This window comes from Gavia stellata, chromosome 3, assembly GCF_030936135.1.
Source record: "Gavia stellata isolate bGavSte3 chromosome 3, bGavSte3.hap2, whole genome shotgun sequence".
Lineage (NCBI taxonomy): Eukaryota > Metazoa > Chordata > Aves > Gaviiformes > Gaviidae > Gavia > Gavia stellata.
Window position 1 is genome coordinate 21146195 of NC_082596.1, and position 21698 is coordinate 21167892.

At 35.8% G+C, this 21698-nt stretch overlaps 1 protein-coding gene across 1 annotated transcript in view; it reads right to left on the minus strand.

Moving 5' to 3' along the window:
- The window catches only part of OXR1 (oxidation resistance 1), a 257761-nt gene that overhangs the window by 24741 nt on the left and 211322 nt on the right, over positions 1 to 21698 (minus strand). Inside the window, exons 8-10 of the mRNA XM_059815903.1 lie at positions 18079 to 18866; positions 13951 to 14119; positions 10654 to 10816 (exon numbers count right to left, since the gene is read on the minus strand). Coding sequence (XP_059671886.1) covers positions 10654 to 10816; positions 13951 to 14119; positions 18079 to 18866 — 1120 coding nt within the window. The remainder of the gene's footprint in view (positions 1 to 10653; positions 10817 to 13950; positions 14120 to 18078; positions 18867 to 21698) is intronic.

Sequence of the window (21698 nt, forward strand, 5' to 3'; positions counted from 1 at the left end):
TTCTCTTAAAGAAGGGTGTTTATTTAAACAGACTTGTGCAACAGTAACACGTACAGCAATCATTTGAGAATTTCCTTTTTCCTTGTAGTAGGACTTGGAGCCCCCCCCGCCCCCCGCCAAAACACCCAGTGCTCCGAGTCCTGGGTTAAAAGTATTAAATAGGCCAGGGCAGCAGCAGGCAGCATCACAACAACATCACAACAACATTAAAACATTGCTCATTCATGTTGTTGCACTGTGATCTAAAAGCCAAGATACCCAAGCACAGAAAACGAGTACCAGAGCTTGTACTTCACTGTACTGCAGGCTGTGCGCTGGAATGCCTCACCTTGCATTATTATATAACTCAATGTAATTCAGATAAGACAAAATATTTTTCTTTTCACCAAAAGCTTCCTCAGGAGCTGTTAACTCTAAATATCAATTTGTTCCAACTTATAAGAATTAAGGTGGCAAGTAAGAACATTTTCATCACTGGGACATTGAAAACCGGGACTTAAGAAACTCAAATATATATAATAATATGCTAGATACACAGTCAAAAATATGCCCATTTATTTGATTTTTTAAAAAATAATAAGTGAGCTAGTACTGATGTAAAACAAGAACAAAAAATGGACAGCCTTAATACTGTTTCAAATGAGAAAATTACAATCAATACTAAGAAATTAAATACAAGCTACAACCTTCCCACACCCCCAAGTCTGGCAAATCTTAAAGGAATGGAGAGTATGCAGAAAAACTATTTCAACTATCTCTGGACATGCGTCTTCTAAGCCAACAAGCAAAAGCTAGCCACACAACTAACTCCCCCCACAGCCTATTTTAGCAGTCTTCCCTCCCCCCTCCCCTCTCTATTTTTCTCCCCTCAGAACAAATCAATTCTCCCCCAACACTAGCTAGCATACTGTTTCCCCAAATCTGGGGGAAGAAAAAGAATCAGGGCCATCACACAATTTTTTATTCTAGAACATTTAATCTTAAACAATTCAAACAACTTAGATGTTTTCAGCTTCTCTCTAAATAAAACTGGCTGCTCCCAGAGCTTCTGAAAAGGATTTGAAAAACTCGCTCAAAAGAAAAGAGAGCAATAAACTTTTTTGTTAGACCTGACAACTCCCTTTTTCACATTATTATAGTTGCAAAGTTTAATGGGAATAAATGCACTAGTAACCCTCTCTATCAGACCTCCTGCTAGTCTGTTTTGATGTTCAGTCTTCCAGCAGCAGCAGCTCCCACCAGCTGGTAGCTGCCCTGCAGCTGGGAGCATCTGCTGGAGCAGGAGGGCGGGTGGGAGGCAGGTCAGGAGAGCCTGAGCACCGCCATGAAACTGTGCCGTCCTAAAAGTGGCAAAAGCTTTCTCTTGTGACTGACCTCCACCCCAGACCTTTAACAGTCTTTTTTCCCAATTGGTGGAAGATATATTTCTATTAGCCAGAGAAAGAAGCCCACACAAGAAGCTTGACCCCAGGAGCATCCCCTAATTAAAGATAAATAAAATAAACTGCCCTTTTATTCTTTTGTGCATTTGTGGGTTACATTACTGATCTGTTAATTTGAATAATATATGCCTTGCCATAAAAGTTCTTAATTGAAAAGATTCTAGAGAGGAGTACCAGCTCAGACCCGACATATGTGCAGAACAGCAGCACACACTTAAGAGCATCCACCCATTTGCTACCTAGACAACAGAGCAAAACAAAATGTATCTAATGACACTGAATGATAATCTTATTGTCATTGTTAGTTCGTAACCAAGCCAAGTATCTCCACACAATCAATGCTCAAGGCAGAAGTCCATAGTCTTTTCAGTAACTGTTATTCACAATGTTGTTTTTTTTCTAATAAGCTGATCCGTCTTAAAAAAAATATTAAAAAGTAGCACCAGAGAAAAGGGAGAGTACCAACAAACACAACTTATGAAATGTCTTATTTTCATTCCAAATCAATTATCTAGTTTACACCTTTTGCCCTACCAGATTTCAAGTTATCAGCTGACAAGATGTCATGACCTAGAAACAGGAGAGTAAGTACGATTAACTCTATAAACTTGCATAGGAAGACTGGATGCTGGGTGCAAAAGAACACCTTTGCAGTTTGATTAGATGGCATTATTTTGTTTCACCTAGTAGCTAACACAATGTCCTGCTACCACAGCGACAGAAAAGTTGTGATGCTGAATTCTACAATCCCTAGATTTAATACGCATGCTTTTTGATCGATATCACATTAGTAAAAAATAATATACTTCCCCTGCTCCTTCCCTTTTAAGGGAGGGAGGTTAGCCCATAGAAATACTAGGGGGAGGGGGGAGTATAATTACTCAGTTTATTTAGAACTTGTTGATTCCACATGAAGCAGCCATGTAGGTGACCAGGTTTTGTGATGAAACGCCACACGTATTGCACTGAAAATAAGCATCCTCTGAGAAGATTATATGAGGCATGTGTATAAACTAATTTTTTTCTCAGAATTTAATACTCCAATTTCAGAAGCAGCCCTGAAAATTGAGAAAAACAAATCACAGGAACCAAATTGTGTAATTTGAGTTCCTCAGTGCAATTCTTAAGTTATTTGCATTTTTGACTGATGAGAAGAAAGCTTGTTTTTATGCTGTTGTGTTGGTTTGCCTGGGAACGAAGAAATCAATAAGCAATGACATTAGTTTCACTTTCAGTAGCCTATGTACTTATTAGAATGTATTTTTAAAGAGCTGAGATTGCTATTTAATTACATCTAACAGGCATGTTTCACAGATTGTAAAAAACCTCTCATCGCCAAAGAGCCCAAAAGAAAAAACTGAAAGCTGCCTCACGTAGTATAATATGTATAGTATAATATGACAGAAAACACCTCTAGAATTATAAACTTATAGTCTTATAATATTTTAAAATCTAGAATAGCATTTTACCGCTCTGATAAGAGATGTACATCCTGTATTTTTACTCCTTGTATTACAGTTTCAGGATATACGTTGCCAAGAACTTCAACATTAGGAAGACACCTAATTAAGATGCTCAGGCCACCTAAATTGTCATCTTTGAAAGGAATCCCACTAGGTGAAAGAAAGGCAGTTTCGTATTTTGATGATATAAGGCATACAAAAGTCAGCTGAGTTAGGGTCTGGTTTATCTTTAATAAGAGGCAGACAAGGTCTATTTGGTATAAAAAGCCTTTCAGATGACCAAGGGAAGAGTGCCAAGTTCAGGAGTAATGAAGTTAGAATGCAATTAAAAACCAAACCAAACAAACAACCAAAAAAATCAGGTACTGGCTCCTAAGCAAAACTACTAGAACAACCAGATCTTTGTAAAAGTTGTTGCAGGTGAAGCTAACATGGGATTACAGTTAACTGAGGTCTGATCCCTTTCCTGCTACAAGAAACACACTGAACAGTACAAAGCCCCCTCCTGTGGTAACCAGTACAACAGGGACTAGCACACCTGCTTAGTTAGCTGATAATATTTCCATAAGCAAAGAAGTCTAATTCAAGAAGTCATCCTTTGTTTCCTTTCAACAGGTTAGGGGAAGGGGGGGGTGGGGGGGGGGGCAAAAAAAGCAGCATTTTTCCTTCAACAAGATTTTCCTCAGGATTTTCAAAGGTACGCCGAAAGCCATTAAGAGTCTCAAAAGCACAAGGTTTTTAGTTGAATGATTCTGCTTCAACTCTTAGCAGAGGGACTGCCCCAGTTCTTTATTAGATACATGAAATAAACATCAATTACAATTCCACATTCATGATTCCAGCTACAAGACAGCTCCAACTAGTGAAAACAGAATTTTTACTTACAAGTTATAAATAGATTCCAAATAGATTAACTAGAGAAAATAGAGCAAAACAAGAAATATCCCATGCATGAAGTTGAGAGACAGTATAATATTTGCTCAAGTTAATTGCAAAAGCAAGAATGAAAGTTACCAGTCTCTACAAAGGGCAATGCATTATGTTAATGGGCACCACAGTCTCTTTCTTCAGTCACAATAAATTAACAGAAACATTTCTAGTATTGCACGACTGCTGAAATTCAAGAGACTCTCATCCTCCAGTACAAGAGCAAAGCCTATAAACATGCTTGTTAATGCACAGCAACACATGCATAGTGACACACCCAATTTCTCAACAGACAATGCACAATGTAAAAACCAAAACAATGATCTAGCTTATATATCCAACATACTATCAAAGAGGCAACCTTTCAAGAAACGTATCGGAAAAATATTCTCATTTTGAGGACTGTTAATGTGGTGCATCTTTACAGATTGTGTGCACCATTTCATTCAAGAAGCCTCCAACTTCCAGGCTTCCTCTTCTCTCTGCTGATCCAGTATTATCCAGCTTGTCATACAGCATTATGATCGTACCATGTTTTAAAATGTAAGACACAACAAGCAGCTGTTTCACTAGCATCAGAGCACTGAAGTGTAGAGTAGGAAACGGAAGCAAGTATATAGAAAAAACATGATTAAGAATACAAAAAACTTAAGACAGCAGTGCATACTAAAACTGAAATGCCCATTTTAACACAGATGTTGTAGGTTACAGTCCAGATCCAATAAAGAAATTAACCACCTACATCCATTACTCCAATCTTGAAAAACCTTCTTCAGATGTTACCTGACCAGAAGACATAATCACTGTTTGTGACCTGCATGTTTCTACAAACACACAGAAACAGAAATTTCTAGACACTCCAGAAGTTACAGTTTTGTTAATGTTGAAATGTTGAGTGTCTAATTCAAATACCGTTTCACAAAGGCAGAACTTCATTTGCAACTAATGGCTTGATCTAGTAAACATTTTCAAACCATGTTAAACTGAATTTCAGTCGGAATTTTAGACAAGTGAGTTACTACAGCGTACTGCTTTCCAGAAGTATTGCATTTATATTTTCTACAGGTATTTAATGTGCAAAACCAAAGGTAACGATTATGAAATGCAAGTCTAGAACATGACCCAGTGAACCTGGTAAATATAATTTGCAAGTATCTACCAACTCACGCTTCGTTTTGGAAGTTAACTTTGACAGCTTTAAATCAAACTGATTTTCCGTATTTTCCACACAATTGAAAAGCTAATGGGAACAATAAAACAGATGAGTTTCCAACTACTTTCAAGACCAGCTTGCAGGTCCTAAGACAAGAAATTTCCTGTTTTCAACTACCTTGCAGATGAGTATTTAGATTTATGTGGAGCTGAAGTATGACTCAATCCTGAATAACAGCAATAAATAAGATCAAATGACAGGGGGAAGAAGTGGGGGGGGTGATGGGGAAGGAAGAATCAACACTAAGTAAGAATTATTCTAGTACAGAGCAATTCTTCTGTCTCCTTAACAGATTTCGTGTTTAAATAGGAACTGATTTCCTTAACTGATTTCTTCACAAGGGCCCAAGAGGAAACTTCTTTAATGCCTCTGAAACATTTAGCTGTGGCCACACTAAGTAATTGTATTTTTTTTGCATCAGTACTGTCTGATGACCAGAGATCTCATCCATGCAGCATAAACCCCGTATTTCCAATATTGCATAATGATAAAGACACTTAACAGCTGTAGTACCTTACATAGATATTGTTTTGATTGTTCTAGATTCAAATCCAGAATCTAAAGCTAGATTAGCAGTCTAAGTCATTATCACATACAGAAATAAAAAGCACATTTACACATATACAGTCAATATAATAGTGCATCCCATTTTTCCAGCTCCCTATCAAAAAAGTTAACTACTTAAAGAATACAACAGACCAAGTCACTTTATTGTTCAAGGAATGTCATTAACTTTGAGAATTAGCTTCACAGACCAACAGATGAAACATTAAATAAGCAAATTAAGCTATTCTGATCTCTATAATTTCTTTTCTTCCCCCGCCCCCAAGAGACCAACTAGTCCTTTAGTTAGATACAAATAGAAGGTTCAAAAATTTTATAAAACTCACATAGGAAAGCACAAATTGTGTCATTTCTCCTTTAGGAACTGATGTTTCTTACACAACTAGTCATTTCCATTGTTTCCCCTCTAATGCCCTCCTCCCTATGCTGAATGATTAGAGTGCAGCAATTTCCTTTGTACCTAGCATTATTAAAACTGTAAAAAAACTTGCTTGGAAAATTAGTTTCAGCTGTCCTTCCTCCCCAGATACGGTAAACTGATTCTCTAAAGATTTTAACAGGCTATTTACATGTGCATGCCAACTTCTGTAGAAAAAAATCTTTGAGCTTATCAGCACACTTTATGTGCACTTAAGTTCAGTGGAAAGTTGATTTACCTCATTTAAGTCTATACCAGATCCTTGATAGGGTTAATGACATTTTACATGAGCACTTGTTTTCCATGTCTTTTTCCTCCAGTGGTCAACTTCAAAATGCCACCTGCCACTTCATATAGCAACAGCAGTAGAAACAAGCCTGTCAAGGTTTTACAATCCATTTTAGGAATACAATAGTAGAATGACTGGATAACTGGAATTGCTGGGATTTATGAATCACAGAAATATCACTTCCCACCCCATCTTTTTTTTTTTTTTTTTTTAAGAGTGCAGAATTTTTTCCTGAATTAAAAAAGTTAGAGAGTCTGCAAGAAAGATTATAGAGAATAATGTATACTGGGCAGCACTTTACTTATAGTCTTTCTTCAAGTATGTTCTATGACCAAGTGTGGTTCATAATTTGTGCTCTGATCTGTTGGTTTTTTAAAATATGCAATGTATATGCAATGGAATAACATTTATCCTTTACTGGGAATGTCAACAACACTTCTTTTAGAAAGCCATCTCTTTTATGCAGCCATAAGAAACTATTAGCAGTTATTTTAAACAAATAGGAAATAGTTGCGTTACTTGAAAACGTTAATTCTCAACAAGGATTTGGAGACTGTTGGAGAATTCAAGCAGTTCTTCCTTTTCACTCATCTTAAACTTCAAGCATAAGACCAATCCTATTAGCAGTGCTTGAGGCCCCATCCCCGCTTTCAAGCACTGTGGTACCATGCCTTTACCAACACCAGGTGACAACTCCTTAATGCTTTCAATCTGTGGTACTAACTGGCACCAAAATTCTGTTAATGCATCAGCAGCTATCTAACAGCAAGCACCTTAACAACTACCTCATTAACTTCTATACACATTACTGTAAACACAACTTGAACTTAAAAAGGAAACAAAATTAGACCATAAAGTACTGACGGAAGTTGTTTCTGAGGCACTGCACCACAGAAACTGTCAGCTTGCTGTCACATCCTGCCATGTTTAGATGCCAGTACAGAATATGCTTTGAGAAAGCATTTGTTTATCAACACATAGGTCTCTAAACAGTATTCATTACTTGTGCTAACAGATGAAGAAAGCCATTAGCACTTGAACTTACACACACTAAATAAAAAAAGAATACCAGGATAAATATACAATATATCTCTATACCCAATATAAAGCCCCAAGGCTCAGTAGAGATAGTTAAAAAAACCCAAACAAAAAACCAAACCAAACACCCACACCACACACAACCCAGAACACCCTCTTCCTTGGTGTATGCCCATTCACTTAAGTACAAGAAGCTAAAAGAGATACTTAAGGAAAACAGATGGGGATAACACCACCAAGAACCTAGCAGCAGAGTTTCATTTCCTACCTAATACATAAAATAAAATTCTTGTCTATTCGTTTCTAGTGGACACCAGAGACAAGTCTTTAGCATGGACTGATCTTAAGTGAAAAAGTATCCTTTTTAGAGAGCTTTGCCAATGCGACAGAGAGGGGCCTCTCAGGAAGGCAAATACTGAGGAACAACATCAGCAACCAGAGCTACGAGGTACCCCACACAGTTTGTTTTAAATTCTAACTGACAACTATGAATTAGCCACCTTTACTGAGAGTAACGTTAAGTAACAGTAGATTCATGGTTATTTCTAATAAGCCAGTTATCTATTAAGTGTGTAGCGTATAATACAAAAAGAGTCAGCTAAAGGATTCCCTGGATATTTTTTTTTTTGGACCCTTCATCCAGTGCAGTATTTGACCAAATCAGTGTTTAGTATGATGGCAGGAGTCTTGATCTCTTTGCCACTAGATCAGTTGAGGTTACATCTGCTGGGTTACTTAGGGAAAAGGCTGATAGGAAATAGACTACTCTGTATACAGGTAGAAGAAAGCATAAGCAGATGAGAAACTGGAGTAAGTTCAGAGTAAGAGTTCAGTCCTACTCATTGAGCCATTCAATAAACTTATGAAACGAGTAGTAGGGGTTGATTTATATGTTACTGACCTTTGCTTTTGCTTGTTTCTTCTTCCCATAATTCCTTTTCCACTAAAAAAAGGAGAGTACTTCCTTAAAGTCTCTTCACAAAAAGCTGCAGCTGAATGTATTGACATAGGACTATCAAAGAAGCAAAAGCTGTCTCAGAGCACCACATGTGGGTTACCCATTAATTCTCTTCCCTCTTTCTCCAGTTTTAAGATATTGTACAATGATAGCAGAGAGAACACTTTTTGGAAAAAGAAAGCTACTCTAGCTTCCTCTTTCGGTAAATCAACAGTACTTTGTGATGCATTTGTACATCGAGATTTTGCTTTCCATTTCCTTTCCGCCCCGAGTTTTCCCATCACTGTTTTCTGAAGAAGGCATCCTACTTTTCATCCCAATACCCACGAAAAAGTTTTCAATGATACTGTTCACCTGCTATCTTAGATTACACCTGGATCAAGAGCTGACAGAAAAAGCTGGCTGGGTTAAAGAAAGAAAGTATATTGATTGAAAAAATAATGACTGAAATTCATTGGGAATAATGGGTATGACAACAGTTACAATTCCCTGTATGTACTGATACTTTCTAGCACATACGTTAAAAGCCACTAAAACGCAGTTGTATATAATGACAGGTTGAACCATCTGGTACTGTCAAACATTTCTGAGTAAAAAGTTAGTTTTTAACAGCTTTCAGATTTGTGCTAGAAGTCAGTCATGGGAAGTCACATTACTCAAGTTAAAATGCACAGAAGACTACATTAGCATATTTCTTGTATAACATCTTTTTAAAGTTACCCATCTCACTAATCACACTAACTTTTATATAAAAGTAGTTTTCTGGCTTATCTTAAGAGAACCAAACTTGACATAATTTTCACACAACACATACAGAAATAACAGTATTTTTGAAAAATGTCTTCCACAATTGTTTCCAGAGGAGACCTAAACAAAGGCTTAAGGCATGACCTCATTCTATAGTAAATAACTTACACATTTTCATACATGGGGGAAAAGGACTGCCTCTACATTCTTCAGAAAAAAAAAGCTTCTAAAAAGTTACAACGTTTAATCCTGAAGAAAAATTTGCATTATTTTCTGTGTAAATTATTCTGTAATTATACTAAGGTGCAAAGTTACTGAAGAGCTCATTAAAAGAGAAACATACTATGCCTTAAACCATAATATCGATCACTTGCCACTCTGATCCCTGTGTTCCAAAAGGCTAAGTTTTAAAACATCAAATACTTAAAAGGGCTTTGAGCAAGAGTCAACACCAAAATACATTGCTAGTAACAACACTCAAGCAATATACATGCTGAAAATATGAAGATTCAAAAGACATGCTTTTATGACACTAATTTCTATGTCTCAAAGCAAAAATGCTCCATGTAAAATCACTGAGCTGCAGAGATAGTGTTTTGTAACCACAGCCTAGTACTTCAGCTAAGTAAGTGGGAAGTTTGAAGTCAGAGTTGTACTATGCTTTTAAGTTTTGGAGCTAAGAAGAAAACTATCACCCGTAGTTAGAATATTGCAGTTTTTTAAAATTTCTTTTGCACTCTACATAAAACCTAAGTATAGACTTCCTTAATTTCAACATGCTCCATTGTGGGGCAGGGGGAGGGGGAAGAACGGAAAAACCAGTCTTACAGTCAGAGATTGCAATTGCTGTCCTGAGACTCAAGTTAAACAGTGCTGATGGGATATTTCAACAATATATAGGACAAGAATCATCAAACTTTTGACTGACACTTGAATGCACAAGACTACAAGTGCTTTAACTGTATGTACACTACAAAACAAAACCATGTAGACATGTAAAGATGTGTCCATAGAAACACAGTGGACACAGATTCACATGGGAGAAACGTGTTTGTTACATAAAAATAAAGAGATAGTTCCAGTTACAGTATATTACTAAAATGCATGCAACAGCATCTTAATATATGGAGAAGTTATAACTGAGAAGTTAATTATTGGATTATTAGAAACACATGTCATTAATAGATTAATTTTTCTTTTTTGTTGTCCCATCCCTGTTTCGAGACTTACCAATAAATATTCAACATTCTAGATACAGGAATAATAAATACCAGAAAACCGTCAGTTTACTTGACTGAAAACTAAGTCTGCTTCATCAAAGTTGCAACTTCTTTGCTGTACTCACATTCCTCTCAACTCTGAGTTTTAAGTTACAATTTGCTCTGTACAAAAATGGCTTGTAATTGTGAAATGTTGCCCTGAACTGATGTTAGAGCGAAGCATTAGGATGGCATGAATTAAACAGTCATGATCATAGTAAGCAGACTAATAAAGCACATTGCTTTGTTTTTCTTATTGGGAAGTATTTAACACTATTTTAACTGTATTCCTATGAAAGTAAAAAACCCAAATCTTTGACACTGTTCTTCCTTACCTCCCACTCTTTAGCAGCATCTTCAGTAGTAGATTCTTCGCTAGTTTCAGGCTCATCTTTCTTTTTTACCACTATAAATCCAGGTTCCTGAAGAGATTCGCCAGTATCTTCTGCATATATCTCTGGACTCCACTGGATAAAGAAGACATACAAGTGATCTGTCCTAGAGAAGTCAAGTAATGACACAGAAAAGAAAAATAAGGTAAGTTTGTGATCTTGTGGGTCATGTCTAATAATTATGAAGTATTTAAGATTAAAATGAAAATACTTACTATTTCATGTTTTACTAGATATTAGAGACACATTTGAAAAAAGCTAGTTAGTATTTTTTTCTTTTTAATTATATAAAGCTGACACTGGAGGAAAAACAGGAAACAAGTTGGCAATTGACTAGCTGTGTTTTCATATACAATATGGTTCTTCAACCACTTCTGTCCTGTTGGAAACCTCTGTTTACAATTGAAATAACTTCCAAAATAGAACATGAAGATTTTTTTTAATTTTATTTAAAAAGAGTTACATAGAAACATAAACAAAATTTGAATTTTAAGATGTCTGCATGTCTGTTTTCCCCACCCCTGAAGAAGAGCTCGGCACTCCCAAGACGTAACCAAAAATTATATAGACTGTGAGAATTACTACAGATATGAGGAAATAAGGCTGAGAGTGTGCATATACATATAGCTAGATCATAAACTACAGACTATTCTAATTGCAGTACTGCAGTAAGTACCAAGATTCAAAGTTACCTCCTTTTAAGTTATCTGCCACAAATGGCATGGTACTCCAGTCTGGAAGAACTAAATGTCCAAATTCCCAGAAAGAAGTTATTTACAACCCTAATAGATGTCAGGCTATACTTTTTAAGCATTTCCTGTAGGTGCACAGATGGAGCATTTAGAAAAAGGACATGCAATGAATCCACTAGTATCTCTTCATCATGGAAAAGACAGCTTCAGAGCTAGAGCTTTATGGCTCTGGTTACAAAGAGTTTGAATATTCCTTATGTCTCTTGTCAGAGATACTTGCTACGGTGAATCTGACACTGGATTAGCATCAAGAACAATATTTGGACTTATTTTCTTTTCCCTCTCCTTACTAAATCCTTGCAAAACTGAATACTGGAAGAACAGCAAGAGATATGGAGCAGCAAAGTCTCTCAGAACTGCAGCTATAATTTTCATGTCCCTCTATGTCTAAAAAGATGCAGCAGACAGGTATGTAATAATAGTCTCTGAACAGGGCCAGTTATTCAGAGTCACCCTTGTTAAAAATTAAGGTTCCTGGATAACACTGATGAAAGGAAAAAAAAAGACAAATCTTTCTCTGACAGTAAGAGAGAATAAAACGTTTCAGATGCGTAAGGCTAGATGAGTTCTATGACAAAGTCAGAACAAGAAGCTGCAGACTCCTCATGCATTGAACAAACAAGGTGTCAATTTTAAAAAGTCTTAAAAGTAGGAAAATTTAAAAAAATCCCGATTTTAACTTTTTAAGAACTTGGAATTGTGTATAATTATAGCAGTTAAAACAATAAATAAAACCTGATGTTTAAGGAACTCTAAGAGCACTCCTGGCTCATTTGAGATTAAGAACACTGAACTAATGCAGGTTTGTCAGGTACCTACTTTTTTCTCTCTCTCACCACTAGGTAACAAAGACAACTGGGTTGACACTAAATATTTTAACCTATGCAGAATAGGACTTAGCAAGGTTAACACTGAATTAAGAAAACAAACACCCCACTACCACCACACTTGACTTTGTGTACAAAAAACATAGGGCACACATTGGATGGATAAAGAACAGATTACTGATTCGCCATGCAGTTAGAGAGAGAAACCCTTCATAGGTGGAGTAATTTCCAAGGAGATCAGATACAGACTGTAAACTAAGAACTATTTCTTCTGAAATAGGTGATAAATCCTGCTTTATGCTGAAGATAAGTACTTGCTCTGCTACATTAGAAAATGAACCAAAGAGACAGTAATAATTTTAAACAGATGACATAGACCATCATTGCCATACGTGAAACATTTATCTGTATTCGAGTTAAATATAGTTTACTGTAACCACAAAAAGTTACCTGGCCCAGGCAGGATTAGCTATACCAGAATCAGTTTAACAGACATTTGTCTCAAGAAATTGCATAATCTCCACCACTTAGGGGTAGTGGGACTGATGTTTAAAAGCAGGTTAGTGATGTGCTAGCATAGATTCAATTCTCCCTGTTGGAAAACTCAAATATTTTGATGTAATTTCAGTCCATTACACATCTCCATTCACAGTGGACACGAAATAAAGACTACTGCCTTTCTTGTTGCAGCCAACTTTTAAGTATGAAATTATTTTATGTTTGTAATCAACCTTTTCTCCTTTAGATTAAAGAACCCCACTTACTTCTAATTTTCTTTATATGTTACACTTTCTAGGCATTAATTAGTCTTGCTGCTTTCCTCTGGACTCTCTCCAATTGATCCATATCTGTCCTCAACTGCAGTGCCCCAACTGGACAATCTATGCCATTCAGCTCAAAAGAAAAGATGGAAAAGTGACTTGATCATTGTGTGTAGGTATTTATACAAGATGATAGCTGATAGTTTTTTTGTTGTTGCTTCTTTCTTCCCCCCCTCCCCCTTCTGACAAGGATATAATGCCCCCAAAAATCACATTCAACTTGAAAATAAGTCACAGTTTCCTATCAGTAAAGATCATTTAAGAATTCAAGACTTTACCAGTGAGCGAGCATGGACATCTCATGTCTTTGAATCACTGCAACAAATTTAGGTATTTTTCCCTTAGATGTGTTTAAGTTGCTTCCTGGAAAAATTTTATGTTCCATATATAAAGATAAGACAAAAGAACCCCAGCTACCTCTTCTGAACTCAGAGATCTAAGAAGTAGAGAGAATTTTTAGAAAATTTCCAAATAATGGGAAGCAGTGATAATGACAATAAAAAAACAAAAAAACTTTGTTGCAGAACTCAACTTCCTTCACCAGACACCACTTACTTGAATCTTTCTTTCATTATTTACTTACTACAAACACAAGCCTAAATAATACCATGAGAAACTATTGGCTGAACCTGCAAGTAACTCAACTCACTCAGTAAAACTTCAGTATGGTAATGAGGTATTCCAGTGTTAAGTACCACCCAGTCATCAATACCCTCAGTTGTTGACCCTTTTTTGTGTTGCTTTATAAACACAGTCACTGAAAAATTTTGAATGGGGCAGGAAAAAAAGCTCAAAGACCTATTGGAAATTGTTGATTTTTACAGTCTACCTCCTTCTTACCTTTCTTGTGGAACAGCAAACCAGTACTCATGTTTTTTATCCCTCTGTGCATACTGTTGCATTGATGCACTTGCTTGCGAAACAAATGTTTTTCTCATGGGTTTTCCAACCCTGAGAAGCAGAAACTTGTGAGATCGATGTCTTCTTTTTTCTTTCATAAGAGAACCACCTATTAGTAAAGAAAAGGTAAGCTATCCACAGTGTACAAAAGAGCTTAACAAAATTATTAGCCAATTTTGTATTAGGCAATACGGGTATTAGGTAACACAGGACTTATATACGAATAAGTAATAGCAGATGAGTTAACATAGGTAGTAATAACTACCTGTCCTTTTTTCTTACATAAATTACATCAGCAGAATTAATTTCAGAGTACAACACCTTTGAGTAATGCTAACATTCATTTCTGCTTCCAACCCTCGATCGCATTATGATAGTCTTTCATCCATGCTTGAAAGTATTTTAGAAGGTATTCTCAATGCATATCCCTCAACACTGAATCAGACAACCCTCCCACTGTTAAAAACGTATTCCATATACATGCAAAAGATACAGTGTTAAGTAAGTATTTAGGCCTGATGCACATATGTCAAAGCTGTTCATCAGTTACTTTTAATTTAAAAAAGAAAAGTTTTGGCACTACTAATAGAACATTGAGATGAATTTTAATTTGTTAGCTATATCAAAAACTTCAAAGGTGTGAACACCACTTCAGGATGAAGTATACTGGATGTTGCAGTATGAGACTTTTCCCTCCAGTAGCATAATTAATTGAACTAACAGAATTATGTGATTACCCTCAAGGTCTGGATTGTCAAGTCAGCACAGGGTAAAGGAATAAGCCTTCTCAAAATTGTTTCTTTGCCAGCTTAATCGCCCAAATCCTAGAACATGAGCTCCAGCCACAAGAGGCTTTTTAAAGCAAGGAAGGAAACTGTAAAATTTAAGAATTCTTATGATCAGCTATGACAACATAGCGTTTATCCTACCTCTGGTGTTACATGTACATACATGTTCCAATTTTCCAGGACACTCATCTTTTCTTTACAGCTGAAGTTCTCCTTCAGTGACTATGCAGACTACAGATACACTAAGCACAGAAAACATAACCTTCTTGATCTATAAACATCCCTACTCTATGTTTTCTCAGTCAGATTTTCACCATAAAGTTTAGAATAGCACTGTTCCACAAAAAATTTTTTTTTTTTCCTTCAGTAAATATTTAAATGTGTGCCTCCTAATTTTCAGTTACAACATTTTACAATTTTTCCTGCAGTATACAGCATGGTAGAAAAGTCATAATATGCATGATTTGGAAGTATTTTATAAATCCATAAGCTCAAATGTAAATTGTCAGATAGAAAACCCAAAACCAAAAAGAACCCAAAATAAAGAAACTGTTTCACAGGACTAGGACATGAACTTTGTGGCCATGTTAGAGAAGTACTCTTAAAACGATCTGATATTTGGGATTTTGGTCATTCAGATGCAGCAGTTTAGAAGCGTGTTTTAGAGAAGTGGGATTTTAGTTTAGAGAAGTGGGATTCGTACCATATCTTAAAAAAGAAAAATGAGTACGATTATATTTCCAGCTAGCAGAGAATGAAAACAAACAATCTAGCCTTGCCCCTAAATCTGAAAAGGACTATGTCAAATGCTCTTTTCGGTGCGTTCTCCAATGTATTTTTGTATATTTGACACAGAATTAATCAGAAAAAAAGATTTTAGTAATAGCTGTTGTGTGTCTCATGCTTTTCTTTTTTCCTTTCAATCTCTGCCAATATCCAGCTAACTTAGCAGCAAACAGACATGTTACCTTTAATGAGATTTCAGCTTGTTTAAACACACACAAAACACTATAGACCATTACAATTTCTCCAAAGTATCAACCTACATCTAGCTTTTATTTCTGTCCAGTGGTTAACATAAGTGTCTGTAAAAACAGAAGAGAATATAAGAGAGTCTTAGGAAATAAAACCCAAAAAAATCCAAGGGAGACCTTTTTAGCTATTCTAGTCTCCTCATAGTTATCAACTTGCATTGCATCATCTGTTCAACATTCTGAACAGAGAGATCATTAATTCCAAACTCAGAAACATTTGACCTCTGCAAAGATCAACAAATAGTAGTTCCCCAAAAACCTAGATGCTCAAAACTCCCACAAAAAAGAAGAAATTCAACTAAGTTCTTGATATATGCAGGAGATAAAAAGACCATCTAGGTAACTTAATGATGCAAAACTCATAGTATGACTACTTCAGAATTTTAGTCCAATAGACAGGCTATTAGAAAGTGTTTACAATGTTTCAATTTTTTAATGACCTAGTGTTTTTGTTGACTTATTATTAACAGACCTGTCATATTTAGTCTCTGGTGACCTTCAAGAGTTAAGCAATAGATCTATGCTTTTACCTTGGCCCTATTTAAACTCGCCTGTAGAGGAAGCCAGTAGAAGCTTCACCAAATCTATCTAGATTGAGAAATATTAATTCATAATTTACTGTTTTATTTGCATTCTGCTAATAACATGCAAGAATAATAAACATACAATAATTCCAACCGATGCTGGACCAAGTCATTGGTACAAATCTCCAAAAAGTAACCTGTGCATTTTTTAATTTTTTTTTTCTATTTTACCCCCACAACCTCCAGTGAGGCTGTAACACCACGTGCAGAAGGCTTCTAGCCAGCACTCCTCTCTCTGACTGTATGCAGACACTTTTTGATTATATATGTATATACTCTGTGACTGTGCAGATCATCATGCATGAAGAACCTGCAGTCATTCATTCAATGACACAATCTTTTAGAAAACCGACAAAACTAAAGCATCTGATGCAACTTAATTACAAATAATACTCAATTGTAAGAAAATCAGCGGTTATGGGAAAGAACACTTGGTGCTTACATTTTTTTTTTTAAAAGTCACAACCAGGAACTACTGCTAGCTGACATTTTTGCCAGAGGATTTCCTCTAATATTTATGGTATAAAAGCCAAACTTATCACAGAATGATGCAACTATTAATCTGCTTCAAATTTCAGTTACTTCTTAACAGGAGAAAAAACAAAACAAGTATCAGATTCTAAAGTGCAAGATGAATTTCTGCCAACCAAAGAATATACCTCTCTATTCAATATAATCTCAACTTTTAATTATTAACATAAACAACTTGACCTTCAAATGAACTTCACATATAGTCTATTAGTTTGTGACAGGCATTAAAGATGTTTTCTTTCTAGCCCCCAAAATATTGCACAATTAAAACTAGTTTATCTCCATTAGTAAGATGGTAAGGCATCAGAAAGTGATCTGTGATTTTTTTAAAAAGCAGTATCAAATACATACAGACAAATCTTCAAGTTACTTAAAAAAACACAACTTTTTTTATGAATTGAGGAACTTCAGACTTTTAAGATAACTTCCAACTAATAATCCTAGGACCTAACCTTTGCAGAGGAGTAAAGGTACTTAAGAAACAAACCTAGTTGATCTGTATATTCATAGCATTAGTTTCTTACCATCTAGCTCCTATTTATCCTGAGAAATGCTTTTCGTATGCTTAACCTTGTTCTAGTCAGTATGAAAGTACGACAAGATGCAAGTGAAACAAAGTTCTGAAAGTATCAGCGTTAAGCCTCCTGTATTCATTGCTCACATCATAAACCTTAACCACAAGGTAGACATGCTATAAATAAGATGAAATTCATTCCCTTAAATTCATTCATACTCATGTAACACTGGGATCAAAATTTAAGTGACAGCTAGCTGATTGCTAAAGAACATTTTTAATTTTGAGCTCTACAGTAACCAATACATCATGGATCTAATTTTTCAAGGCTCATTTAAAAGATGCTGTGTTTTAATATGATCATAAATATAATTTCAATCAGGAAAAAATGACAGTAACAAAGGTATCCACGTTTTCAGTTTCCTGAGCAATATTTTCCCCTATTGGTTTATATAAGGTATAACTTTGGTATATCTTCAAGCTAATCAGAAATATAAGCAATATGTGGGGAGACATGTTCTACAGAATTAAAAACAACGAAAATTCTGATGAGCTGGAGGAAGATATGTTGTAAATCTGAAGGCTAACACTGTATCCATAAATACTGACTCACTCACCTTCTAATTGCCCATCTACTGCAGTCACAGTTTTCTGACTCATTTCTTTTTGTGAATCCTGTTGCATGTTTTCTCTTTGTTGTTTGGTTTGTTGCATCGTGTGGGTCTTCCAGAGTTTGCGGAGTTCCTCAACTTCTGTCTCCGAGTCTTGAGTTCTCACTACTTTTCCTTTGCTAGTTGTCTCTTTCTTTTGAGAGTCTGTGGTATCTTCACAACATGGACATTCCTCTCCCGTCTTACTCGCTCCTTCTGGTTCTTTTCCTAGTGAGGAATCTTGACCGTTGCCCACTTCTGCCTCTTTGCCATGCTCTTTACTACCACGTGATCCTTGCAAAGACTGCTGGAGGACATCTGCAATATTTTCACTGGGTTCTTGTCCCCCCTTTATAGACATTTCAGCACTTTCTGAACCTAAGCTATGGGTACCAAACTGTTTAACATTTACAACCATTTCGGCACTGGGTTTTAAGTCACTGGCAGCTTCATTTGAGTCTGAAATGATTGTTAGACATTCAGCACTAGTCTGGTTTATTGTTTGGACAGATTCTGATGATGCTCCAGACGATTTGTCTTGTCGAAGCTCATCTGAGGAAACAAGTTCCTCACGTATTGGAGAGAGTTCTGATTCTGTGAAGACATCTTCTGAAAGAGACTCCTCTGTGCTCCTCGGGGCAGTACTAGCACTGTCATTGCCTGTATCCCGAATCCTGGAATCCATTTCATCTGTATTGCTCTTTGCAGCTTTCTTGGAATGGCAAAGTTCCCTTACAGACAGCTGTTCTACATCTCTGTTGAGCAAATAAGAATGTTGTTATAGCAGGTGCCTTTTACATCAAGCTCTTTTCTTTACTAAGTTCTGTTTAATGCTGAAAAGATTTAAAGGTGCTTTTAAGAAAACAAAACAAAAAAAAACCCCAAACAAACTGAAACACCTTAGTCCAAAGCATCAGTAATAAGAAACAAGCATAAAATATGTTCTTGTAACAGTAAGCTTATGGCAGACCTTTTGCCAGCGTGAGATAGATAGGACTTCCCAACTGCATGACATTACTTTCACAAGGAGAAGCTCTCCTATGAAACCAACAAGATTGTTTGATATGTTTGAAGTGTAAAAATAAAATAAAAAACAGGGGAAAACCATCAAAAAGCTACACACAACCATAATTTCTAAAGGAAGAAATCCTCCACAATCTTTTAAGCTTTATCTACCAAAGAGGCCAGTAAAATTGCATAGATCTGTCCCACTCTATTATGAAATTGACACCTAGCTCACTGGTAAGAAATGAATGGCAGAAATCATCTGGTCTAACCTTAACTATCTAAGCTAGTCAATGCAGGACATCAAGGTAGACCTTACCATTCTGCCCATGGGAATGCCTAATAGCGATTAATGTCCTCACTAGTCACGTACCTAACTCTGAGGATACCAGTGTTACGGAAAAATAAATCCCAAAGTACTTGGTACAACTGAAGAATTTAAAGAGCAGACATCAAATGTTGATAAATAGTGTAAGAAAAAAGCAAGCATAAAACCCCCTTCTTTTCCCCAAAGGAAATAATCTTATTCAAACCTGCCTTTCAAAATAAGATAACCAGAAATTCTACAAGTTTTAGGTGAGGAGGACTACAAGGGGACTGAACATGCTCAACTATATCTACATGACTCAAGCTTTTCCAGTGTTGTCAAAAAAAACTGAGCAGTACACAACCTTCACAAAAAATTTCTCATGTTTAAACATACTTTTGACTAGAGTTCTCAATGCCAATTCCCTTGCTACCACAAGCACATCACATCTTCCATTACCTAGTATCAAATGCTTTTAAGAAGCTCATACCTTAATCTCCCATCTTCAAAAAGGATAAATCCACTCCACATTTCTACAAAACTTCTTATTCAGTTAGGTCATATTACTGACATTACTGAGACATAGCTAAAATTCAGGATGTTTGCAAAGTGTATGTACCTCCTTATACAAGTGTTAACATGAAGCTGATATTAAGCTCGTGCTGATGCAGTAATTTTGCTTACAAAGCATGTGGATTACAGTTTAGGATTTATCACCTACTTACACTGGGCCATTTCCTTAATTTTTCAGGATTATACTGTTAATAGGTGCTCTTGGACAAGCACAACCTAAGATTCATGAAATCCATAAAACATCTGTATGTTTTCAGATTTTTTTTTTCCAGTTTCAGCATAGATTGTAGCTTATATTGAGAAACCATACAGCATGAAAATGCAGTTTTAAGAACTGAAGAATCTATTGGTTTTGTGATCAGTTTCCATTATATCAATAATCTTATTTTCAGTATTCAGATTGTTCAAATAGACTGGTTAAACAGGTTTGACAGCTGGCAAATTGGGAGAGGAAGAGGGTTAATTATAACAGTGGAATATTTAGGAAAAAAAGAAAAAAATCAAGGACTGGGAAAACATGATTTAAGTCTCAAATACCTTGAGACACATGGGTCTTGTCAGATTTATCTGTAGCTGTTGGGAGTTCTGGTTACAGACTTAAGAAATTTGAATTTTATTTTCCCCAAAATTTACAAACATGCCTCAAATTTTGATGAAGTTAAGGCATAAAAGTGCTGGGACTGAAGAACACACTAGAAGTTAGTTTTCCATTTAATAGTTTATAAAGTTGACAAGAAAGATAAAACAAATTGGACATACCGGGCTCTGAACACACAACGTGACCTTTTATTATTAGACATGTTTTCATTCCATATGCATTTATATTATAAACAAAACAGAAAATGCATGTGCTACAAGAGCACAAAAAATCAACAGGGCATGGAAGGTAAATTTGTAGGTCATCATTGAGTCATTAAGAAACTAAACATGCTAGGAAAAAGACTTGTTCTGCAACTGCAATATTATGATTCAAACAGGTAGATTAAAAAGAGTAATTTAATTTTAATAATCTTATTACTTGCACTATACATCAACTGAAATAGAAACTACGAGCAACTTTTTACAACTCAATCTGGAAAATAAACTTCCAGAAAGCAATCATGCTGAAGGCACCATCATTCTACATCAAAAGCCTGAAAAGTACTGCTATACTAATATATACATCAGTTGCTCTTTGAAGAAACACATGACTTCAGGCAGTAAATAAGACCATGCCAAGATACCAGTTTATTACAAGGTCTGTGCTGAAACTGAACTTAAAAATGGTACGAGACAAGTTAAATGTCTGAACATCTAGAAGAAATGAGATTATCAAGAAAGATGTGCTTAGCATACTATCTATAAGAACTGTAAAAGGGCATTCTTCAGAGTTGTTATTGAGTATCTTTATACCTTACTTAAAATGGTTTCATTTTTTAAGAGTTAAACATCAGGGAAACAGCTTTACTCTCTCATACATACAGACAACTCTACCTTGGTTAAAGGAGTCCACTTCCCTGCAGTTACATGGTCAAAGTAGTCTGCAAATATTTGTGCTTTATGGGCTGTGATGGGTAAAGGTGGCATGTTTTTTTTTTTTAAATCCTTTTTGGCTTTAATATTAGAATTTATCCTATTTCTGAGGACAGTATAAAAAATAGGCAACAGACAGAATGGAACAAAGACTTTTTCATAATGCTGTTTAAAGTCAGTTTTAAATGCC